The 10,521-nt window shown below is 43.6% G+C and overlaps 1 protein-coding gene across 7 annotated transcripts in view; it reads left to right on the top strand.

Moving 5' to 3' along the window:
- Positions 1-1,555: 1,555 nt before the first annotated feature.
- STX7 (syntaxin 7) overlaps positions 1,556-10,521 on the top strand; it is a 32,073-nt gene continuing 23,107 nt past the window's right edge. The window contains exons 1-3 of one of the 7 annotated variants that reach the window (XM_048298426.1): positions 1,565-1,634; positions 4,920-5,143; positions 8,060-8,200. In XM_048298426.1, coding sequence (XP_048154383.1) covers positions 8,119-8,200 — 82 coding nt within the window. In that variant the 5' untranslated portion in view covers positions 1,565-1,634; positions 4,920-5,143; positions 8,060-8,118. Of the gene's footprint in view, positions 1,686-1,864; positions 2,087-2,318; positions 2,430-4,919; positions 5,144-8,059; positions 8,201-10,521 lie in introns of those variants that run through there. The other 6 variants (XM_048298427.1, XM_048298425.1, XM_048298428.1 and 3 more) reach the window with 6 other exon arrangements.

Genomic DNA, 10,521 nt, shown 5'->3' with positions numbered 1-10,521 from the left:
GGTGATCCGCAGGAAAAGTTTTCTCATTGATGAATGGTCACTTTTTTAATGGGAAATACACTTTGGAAATTACATAGCAGGCGATGTACTGTTTTCTGGAGGAAAACTGACAATGATCTCAGCTAAAGTTTTATAAAGCAGGAGTGACTGGGTCAGTCAATGGAGTTTACATGACAAACAGAGATAATCAAGGCGGGGCCTTCATTTGGAAGGGATTTGCATTATACTCTTATTAGTGCACCATCTAGTGGGATCGTGAGGGAAACACCTGCACATGTAGCAATGCTAAAATAAATCACTAATAAAAATAGCCTTTTAAAAATAGATTGACTATGTATTCAGCATTCCTGCAGCAAAAAGGCATATCAGAATGGCTTTTTTCCTTAGTAACTTTAATTAATGAAAGTGAGAAAATGACATTTCCAACCATCAATTAACATAAGAACTCTATGTAGGTGTATAAGTCTCGGAGTCTATGTTGTCTTTCCTTTCAGCGTGCTTTGAGACCCAGGAAGAACCACTCATGTAAAGTAAAGAGTAGTCTTGCCTATTTCAGGCCTTTAACTTTGCTCCATTCTGTTTGCAGTTTATTAGACTTCTCTATTATTATTGGGTTAGGATGCCTAGTAAGTTTTTCACTGTTTTAGCTGTTTCTAAATCTTAGCAACGACCAAGGTCTATGACGAAGCAGAATTAGACTTGCACTTCCCAGTTTCTGCAGCTCTTCCTCAGGCGAGCCTGGGCTATGTGGAGGAGGTGGCATTCCCAGCAATCGGGTGCTGTGGGCTGTTTGCTCTGTGGTATTTAATGCGCATGGGGGTATTCTGCAGATATATGAAGCGGCTCAGCCCCGGGGCTCTGGGGAGCATTTGGCCCTGTCATTGTCCCTTTGAAGAAGCAAGGAGGACGCAGAAATGACCCAAATGCCGTGCAGGCAGCCTGGAGGCTCACCTGTCACTTCCCAGGGAGCTGGGCCAGGATGAGCCCCGCTGCCGCGGGTACCCCATCCTCCTTGTCCCCCGAGCCCGGTACCGGCAGCGGTGAGAACGCATCCTTCATTTCTCGTGCTCCTGGCATCGCTTGGCCCCTCTCCCAGCTGTATATTGTGTATCTGTGCATGTAAAGGCACCTTTGAAGAGATCTACAGTTTCCCACTCATTTTCTTTGACTTGTCCATTCCCATTTAGAGAAGAACTGACCCAAGCTGAAGGCAAGGCTGGCAAAGCAGGCTATCAGCATAGTAACGTCGTATTTTTCACTGTAATATTGTATCCTTGCCCATGTTTTCCCCTTGCTGGCGGATGCAACAGCATCTTTTCCCTAAATGACACTCTCCCCACCCTTCACCCCCACTTTTTCTATTCGCATACGGCTGCGGCTGCCGGGGTTGCCCCGCTCCCCTCGGGAGCCCCCGGGGTCCGTCAGCAGCGATGTTTCCCCGCAGGCCCGGGCGGAGCCGCCCGTCAGAGACCGCCCGGCCCCGCTCTCGCAGCCGCCCGGGCGGGGCGGGGCCGCGCCTTCCCCCACCTCTCCCGTCACGGCGGGGCGGGCAGGCCCCGGCCCGGCCCGCCCCTCCACGCCCTGCACCGCCCCCGCCCCCGCCGCACCCCTGGGAGCGGGCTCGCCGGGGCCGGGTAAGAGCCGCGGGAGCTCCGCCGAGGCGCCGGGGGTGTTGCCCGCTGCAGGTGGGGGTGACCAGGGCGGTGTCCGGCCAGCCGGGAAGGGGCTGCCAGGCGCAGGGAGCCTTTCAGAGGGCGGCGGGAAGGGCCTCGCCAGGGCCGCCCCCCCGTGCCCGGCCGTGGGGCGAGCGGGGCGGCTGCGGGCGAGGCGGGGGCCGGGGCCGGGGCCGGAGCCGCGGCCGCGAGGGGAGCGCGGTGTTGGAGCGCGGTCGGTCGTGTCAGCACCAGCCCCTTTCCCCGCACCCTTCCCTGTGACAGCCCCGGTGCCAGGGCTTTGGGCTCGGCGATGCTCTCGGGGGAGAGTCGGGGCCTACAGCGGGTGTTTTACAGCAGCTGATGTGGAACTGTAGGGTAGGACAGGCACCCCCGCCTTGTGGAAGTGCTCCCCTTGCTGTTCCACGTCCGAGGTGAGCATGTCAGCGGGAGGGGGGGACATTATAAAAGCGGCCGATGTAAATAGCGAGCCCGGGCCTGGCGCGCCGGCCCCCGGCCCGGCGTTATCGCTGTTTTCCTGGTGAATCGCTCGCCGCCGCATCAGGAATGGGCGCTTCTTCAAACTCAGCAATTCAGTGGAAGGTTTCACTCCGCTTTGCATACAGTGCAGGGCACTACATCTTAATTGGAGAAGCCCAGTGATAAAATCCCAGGATACTTTGCCAGAAGCAATGTGCTCCTGTGCTGTGATCCCCTCCACAAGCCGTTCAAAGGCAGTGGGCTGTGCCAGCAGGGCGACTGGAACCCTCCTGTCAGGTGATTATCCAGGCTTGTGTTTTGCCGGCAGTGCAGCCCTTCTGCTTGGAGCTTGGGGGTTGTGCAATTGCTCTTAATAGAAAAGAAGGAAAAGGGGACCAAAAAGAGAGTTAAAATATGTCAAAATTAGAAGAAAGTGGTGCTGAATGGTGGCATTGTTATGAGCTGTATCTGTGTTTGCTTCATGAAGACGCCTTCCGTAGTGTTATGGAAGAATATGAGGTAGCACTCTTCTTGGTGGCTTACACTGAAGTGAAACTCTTGGAAGAGGAGAAGAAAAGAGACCATGAGCTGTGTGTAGTCATTAGCACCCTGATAGGCCTCAGAGAGGCTCGGCATCCATTGCAATCAGATTTTGTGCAAAGGTAACTTTTCACTCGGTGCGCTTGATCTGAGCACTTGGTTCAATGTGAACAAGCTACCATGAGGGAGAATTGAGTGAGACTATCTAGAGCACCACATATGTTGGGCTTCTCATCCGTCTTCTTTTTCCCATGAGATGTTGTTTGCCTACCAGCAGCACAAGAAACTGGGCACTTTGAAATGGTCGTCTCAGGTCCATTTTCAGACTTCCCATTCCCTCTCTTCCCCAACAGTTCCAGTTCCCAGTGTTCATTTTCCTGTTCCTGCTTCATTGTAAGGCCTTTAAATGCCTTGTGAGCTCCTAGGGAACATAATTCTCTTACTTAAGGCATTTTGCCAAGCAGTAATATGTTCTCTTAGGCTTGTGAAAGCTATGCGCTTCCTTCACCTAGTTCATCATAAATATCAGTGTGAATGAATCAGACAATTGTAAGCATGTTAATTTTTATCCATATGTGCTAAGCGTTGGTGATGCATTAGGCCTAATAGAATTTCGAGCTTCTGTGATTTAGTTTTTCATGCCGAGCAGTTAAAATGTCACTGCTTTAAATTGCATCTTTGTTCAACAGAATCATTTTTAGGAAAAATAAAACACTGACCAGTGACACAATCTAATAATTATTTCCAAAAACCCCAAATGTAGAGCTGTTAGACGATGTAAGCTTGGTTTTGGTAGGTTTCAGCATCAGTAATGTGACAAGGCTGAGAGAATTGTGCAGAGTGGATAGGAAGTTACCCTTTGACAGGTCTTATGTTAGTGTTGATGCAGTTTTAAATAAACTTTTCTTGCTTTTTCCTACCCTATATGGATTTAAGTTTGACTTCTACCTGAAAGTAGAGGATTAAAAAAAAAATCTGGAAACTTTTCTTTTAAGAAAGCAAGAAGAATTTAATTTTACTGCTACTGTGTTTGCATATTTGTTATGCTCCACAGTCAGTTTTGTATTATGGGGGCCTAGAGCCTGCCTGTGGACCAGGATTTCAGCACATTAGGAGCTGTAAAAGCGCAAACTGGTAAATGTAATATCAGTCTCTAAATATTTTAGCTTAAGTATAAAGGGAAAAAAGACATAAGTCCAGAAAAAAATCCTCCCTCATCCACTAACAAAAATAATGACAGATTTAATGCTCACCTTTAATGCTCACCTGTATCTTGCTAAGTTAGTTGCTATGAGTCAGTTATGAGAATCCCTCAGGTGCTGTAGCAGGAGGTCCTTATCTTTTATGCAGCTATCATTGAGACTTGCTGAAATTTTTCCCCAAGTCTTTCAGCAGTTCATCACTTTTGCCTGTGTTTTCACCCTGCTTGAAGGATTTTGCACTTCTTTTTTTTTTTTTTTGAGAGCGGCAGTAGTTTATAAAGGAAGCCACATACTGTTTAGGAGAAGCTTTGTTACTGTGACTTTTATTTAGGAGAAAAAATCCCATAAGGAAAGCCCCATGATTTGTCTCTGGATACTTAAAGGCATAAAATCAGATTTAAATTCAGATCAGATTTAAATTTTCAAGTGTTCTATGAAATGCAGTATGTACTTTTTGCTTTCTGAAAGTTAAGGGTCCGTGTAAACATTTCTATGTCCTGATGCTATAACATTGCTCAGACAGTAAAACTATTGCTTAAGGGTTCTTATCCTAATGTGTATGGGCTAGATTTCTGGGAGAAGGAGGATTCTTTGGATATCTAAATGAGAAAATACAAAATAGATTAGGTGCTTATTAACTGTAGCTGACTGGAGCCTGCAAGATATTCGGGTGACTGCTGTGAGATCTGACATGTGCAGTGCTTGTCATACCGCTTCCTTTTATCCTGATGGAGCTTTCAGGAATGACACTGGGGAGCTGTGTAGATGTAGGAGTACCCACTTTCCTGTCTCTACGTTCATAGCCAATGGAAAAGTGGATTTTTTCTTATGCCTGACAAACACCTTTCTAGAAAATATGTTGATACTAAGGTTCATTTTTTGTTTTGGTCTGGAATGACCGTATGATGTAGGAACCAGTTAATGCAGAAATTGTGAAAAATATGTAGCAGTCATTTGAATTCTTTAAGCCTCAATGTACAGTGAGGTCCTGCTTCAGTTCATATTAATGAAATGTTCTGATTTTTCATTTCATTTGTGCCCATAGACTCAGTTCCTTGGACTTTCTTCAGTAGCTTGACAAGCTGAATTGCCACTAGGTGTACTCGCATTCAGAGGCAGAGACGTTCAGCAGAAGATAAAATAATCAGAAACTCACACCTGACTGAAACTTTTAGAGGAACTGAAGACTACCACAAGAGCAGCTCCATCCCAGTTTGAAGGCAAAGTGTACTTCCCGCAACTGCAGCAGGCTTTTAACTTCCCTGTTTTGTAAGTTGTGCAGCCAGTAATACCAAAATACGTCACAACAGAGTAGTTAAATGCTGTGAAAGTGAAAAGGGGAAATTTCTATGGAAATTCAGTGTCTTGATGAATGCTCCTATCACCCTGGATGGAAGGAAGTGCTTGGTGCATGCCTGTTTTTTTCCTGGTGGTTGAAACCCTGACCTTGTCTAGGTCATTAGCAGTTGACTTTCCAAGGGCTCAGCTTGTCTGTGTTTTCAGAGGAGCTTGAGTAACTCAGCACTAACAAGTGAAGGGGATGTGAGTGGAAGTAGGGTGCTCATCTGGTTCAGATGCCCGTGTTGCTGTGAGAACTAGAAGGAGAAAGTGTGGCAAAGATTGGGAGGTGATGACAGCTGATGGCTGTCCTCTTACCTCTCTGTCTGTCTGTTCCCTATGCCAGTTGCTTACTCTGTCACCAGCCTGTATTATTAAAATACTTAGGAACAGCATTGTTAGCAGAAGAATGTGCATGGAGTAAATCAGCTGTGAATTTACATGGCTGTCCTACAAATTTACTATAAATCTCAGTTCTTAAGTATGTGAGTTGATACAAAGAATTCTGTCAACAGTTAGAGAGATCTACATGTGCAGATGAAAAGCTGAACTATATCCTGTGGACTTTGCAGTCTGTCATCTGAACATCTCATTATCTGTTGCATTTGGCTGTAGTAGAAAGTTGAAAAATTCTTAAGTCTTATGTGTGGAACAATCTGTACATTTGTCAGTGTCCTGGAGTGTAACTTGTTTAAAGATACTTACAGTTAGCAATATTTGGTGTGTATCTCTAGATTGTAAAGATGTTCCTGAAAACAGTGTTTCGGGGAGCTGTCTGGTGAATACAAATAACAAAAGGAGAAAAAGCAGTCATGAAATACTATTTCAGTTAGTTCTACACAAGGTAACTTGGTCTTTTGCCATCTCTTCTCCTTAGCAGCGGCATTTTAACTTTAACATTAAACATATGTTTAACTTTTAACATTAACTATAATATTTAACTAAAAAGTTTTTTAGTCAGTAGCATTGTAGTTAGCATGCTACTCAGGTGTCTAGAAATAGCCATAACTTTTAAGAAAAGCCTGTCAGCAGTTCTGAGAAATCTTTTTCAAACTTAGTTTTTAGGTGGTTTCTTTGGATTCTATGCCTATGATTGTATTTTTCACTGAACTGGTAGATTTCCTTGCTTAGTCAATGCACCAAGGTATAGAGCCATTAATTTGCTGTAAAGTTTTCATGGGTTTGGTCTTACAATACAAATTCAGTGCAATGTTGCCTGGAGTTTCCAAAAAAATCAAGGGTTGTAATGCCAGCCTTGGCCCAGATAAGTGGGATTTAGGCTGTCTGGCTGGCTGACTTCAGACTTTAGTCAAAATAACTTGAATCTGCATGTGGTACAGACAAAGACAGGAAACGACACTGCAGACAGCTAGCATGACTCGCGGGCGATAGTGCAGCAAGTAGAAGAGTGCAAATACACTCCCTGTTGGCTTGTCTGCAGCCAGGTTGTTCATTACTGGGGGATACCTCAGGGTATGAAGCAGGGTTTGGGATCATAGTGAAGCAGCCATTTCAAAATCATGCAGGGCTTGTCTTCATGGTAGCAGCAGCTTGTTCATGTGGCACAGGTGATGTCACCTGCAGGGCAGCAGTGGTAGGCCTGACCTCTGTAGTTACATCCCCGGTGAAGTTTGGGAGGGATGTACGATGTCGGGACCAGTACAGTGTCTTGGCTCCACTAGAGACCATTTCATATTATAGAGGTATGAAAACAGTCATGTTTTAAAACAACCAGGGTACTGGTGCCTGTATTAATACAGGCGTTTCCAAAGGTGAAAGGAAATCATATTTGGCAACAGGGGCTGTTAAATGCTTGTATTTAAAAAAAAGTTCGTAAGGACTTGAGTTTGCAAATTGTAGCACAGCTGCTGTCATACTTGACAAAGCAGTTGGCCTTTTCATTTCCTTCTTTTCACACATTAAATGTGCTTTCTTTTTCTCTATACCTGAAACTGAGTTTTAGCAGTGTCTCTTAACCAGAAGCTGACAGGCCAGGAGAAGAGGTCATTGCTTGGAAGGCACATGGTTTGGGTTGAACAGTGGAAATGTGGGGGACTTAAAATGTTCAGCCTGTGAAGGTGATGTGCAGGAGACAACAGCCTGGAGGAAATTGTGGGATTGTGTTGGATGTGTGTGTGCTTGATTATTCTGCATTCTCACTGCAGAGCAGATAAACTCCAGCTTTGATTTGCACAGGTATTGCGATCTATGTCTTGTTAATTTCAATTTAGAATATGAGCACATGAACTTGTGCTGAAATTTGATCTGTATGGATGGAAAAACACCCCTAAAAATGTGTTTGAATATCTAAACTGTTGAAAAATTAATTCATATTGACAAACACAGTAGCTGAAACAGGATAAAGTAGTAATTCATAGAACTTATGTGATACTGGGTTAAACTAAAACTGAAGTTGATACAAATGATTGATGTTTAGAGGGTGCCGCCTTCTTTCTGATGTCTTGTGTGATACCTGCTGGGATTTTTTTTCAGTGGTTACATATGCTGGATTGTATTGGTGGGATGGGTGATACATGGTATGTAAATAACAATATAATTGGTTTGGGATATAATTCTTTAGAGGGTTTGGCATTTTCAGATTAAATATACAGCTTTTTTTTTTCTGGAATGGCAACAAATTAAAATTATACTCTTTCTTTGATTATGGTGGGGAAAATACATAAGAAGTTTGACAAAGAATAAACTCCATCCTTGAAGTACAGTGCTTTTGGAGAGGATAAACATTAGTGTATGGAATTTTCTTTAATCTTTTCCCATGTATTCTTCTTTAAGATGATGAAGACCTTTATAAACCAATGACCAAAACATAACTATTGTTTTCTGTAGGTAGAGACTATCTGACTTTCTCCTGTTGTGGATGACCTTGACAGCACATCTACTCAGCCATGTCGTACGGACCGGGTTTTGGGGATCCTAATCAGCTAGCCCAACGCATAACTTCTAACATCCAGAAGATCACACAATGCTGTAAGTTGCATTTGTGCATGTTTTATGTAAAATTTTAGTAATGGGATGCCCCCATTCAAGGTGAGTTTCTCAGCTTGATCCATGGGAATTCACTCTGACTTCCCTACTCATTTGGCAGATTTGTGGCGCCCCATCCAGTGTGTGCAGTCCTTCCTTCATGTGTATGGTCAGCAGTGATCTGCCACAGCAAGTACAGATAGTGTCACTCTGTATTCACCAGTTTTGTCCTGGCCAGTTAAGGGGCACCTTAAGATGGTAGGTTGAGGTGTTTACTGAGCAAGGTTTGCATCAAGTATTCACTGAAGCTTGAATTGTTTAGCAGAGACAGAAGCTGTGGCCTTGCAGCTTCCCCTTGGGCGTATGTCTTAGATATGTAAAAAAGATTCTGCAAGTTTTAATATACCAGTATGTAGTTTCATGCCACCTGTTTTTTTAGCCGCCTAACTGAGGTATTCAAGTTAGAGGTTAGTTAGGCTGCTGGGATTTTCAGTCCTTTTTCTCTTTTCCTCCATTTTCCGTTTTATTTTTGTGTGTGTATGAAGCAAATACAGCTTGATTCACAAATTATGCAAAATGTATGGTTCATCAGAAGGGAGGTAGTCATGAACAACATGTGGCTGGTTTTGGTATGTGTGTTTTATGTTGTGCAGGATGCAGAGTGCATGCAGAAATGAGTATTTTAATGTTAAAACTTAAAATGAATTCTGATCAGTAAAATATGTCAGTTTTTATCAAATTTTGATTTTTGTTTACAAGGCAAGTTCTAGAAGTTGGTATTTGTAGCACAGATTAGTGGCACAGATTGGTTTTTTTCCTATTTTTTCGGTTACATTTTGTATTTTCTTCCAGAAAGAATTTCTTAAGATGTCAACGGACAGGAACAAAAATTGCAATTTTGCCTTATTGAAAAGTTTCTGTACATCAGGGCTGTGTTTCCACAACCCAAAATTAACAAACCAACTCTTTAAAAGTCCTTATGCTTTAATTCCTAAAATCTACTCAGTGAATTCATTCGGTCTGACGGTTTCTAACTTGGTCTTCCAGAGGCAACTGCCAACCTGTGACAGACACTGAGGCTCCAAGATGTAAAAAATAAGGGGTTTTTGTCAGGTGAAAACATAAAGCAAAGTCAGTGCTTGAAACTGGAGTATTGTGAAGGCTGCTGAACATAATTAACTGTCTTGTGCTGGACTTAGTGATTCCTTAATCTCATCTTTACCCTTCCGTCTCTTCTGCTGTGTGTCTCCTCCCCAAGGCACGTGAACAGCAAGCTGTCCATGCATAGATAGGAGATATGCCAGAACAGTTATCTACAATCCTGCTGTCTTTTGTATTTTGAAATTTATGTTGCTAAAGTCTGAGCAACAGGTTCTACTGCCTTTCCAAGACCCAAGTCCAAATGTCTCCTAGCGCCACTGCTGCATGGCTTCAGAAACAAGAGCTTTGCCCTGAAAAGCTCCAGCCAAGCACTTTCCTAGTTCTGGTGGGTACACAGCTGGGTTCAAGCCCTTGCTCTTCTGTAGATCTGACTGAACTGTAACCACTCAATTACTCTTGCAGTCCATTCTCTGTTAGATTTTATGAGAATCTGGATCCTATGGACATACTGAACGTGCTTCCTGAACTGAGGTCTCTAAGGGCTTATGTACCTTTTTTGTAACTTTTTTATTTCCCATGTGTAATACCTGTCCAGCTTTCTATTGGAATGTGTGAGCTGCAGGAGCTTCCAGGTTGAATGGGCAGAAACATGCAAGCTTAGGCACCTATAGTGCTAGTCAGATGCTGAACATGTCTCTTAGACTGCAATTTATGATCTTGGTTAGGGAGGAAGGGGGAGAGACAGAGGACTCTTGACCCTAAATGCATGGTTTTCCATCTAAGCAGTTGACTTGATTTTGCTAAGCATTTGTGAGAGGTGTCAACACGTTTGAATTCTTCTGGAGGTGTGTAGATACTCTGGTTTTCAGAGTGAAATTAATAGAGGAAGAGAATTTCATTTCAGATCACCAGACTGTTTCAGGACTAATTTACACTTCTGCTGACATGCAAGCAAAGTGGGAACACTACTACAGAGATGCAGATGAGATACAGATTAGGTGAAAGGAAACTGGCCTTTCCAGCTACAAGCTGGCCCTTTAACTTGTTGGAGAAATACAGAAGAACTTCCTATATTAGATAACACCATGCTGCCAAGGTTTCATAATACACCAGAGTTTATAGGAAGTAGCATGGGTGAGAACAACAATCTTTGCTGTAACATTTCTTCAAGGCTGAAATATTACATACTCACCTTCCAAGTAATAAATCTGATCTGTTTCAAG

This window comes from Corvus hawaiiensis, chromosome 3, assembly GCF_020740725.1.
Source record: "Corvus hawaiiensis isolate bCorHaw1 chromosome 3, bCorHaw1.pri.cur, whole genome shotgun sequence".
Taxonomy (NCBI): Eukaryota; Metazoa; Chordata; class Aves; order Passeriformes; family Corvidae; genus Corvus; species Corvus hawaiiensis.
The sequence above is the reverse complement of the archived record's forward strand: the minus strand, read 5'-3'. Positions and strand labels throughout refer to the sequence as shown.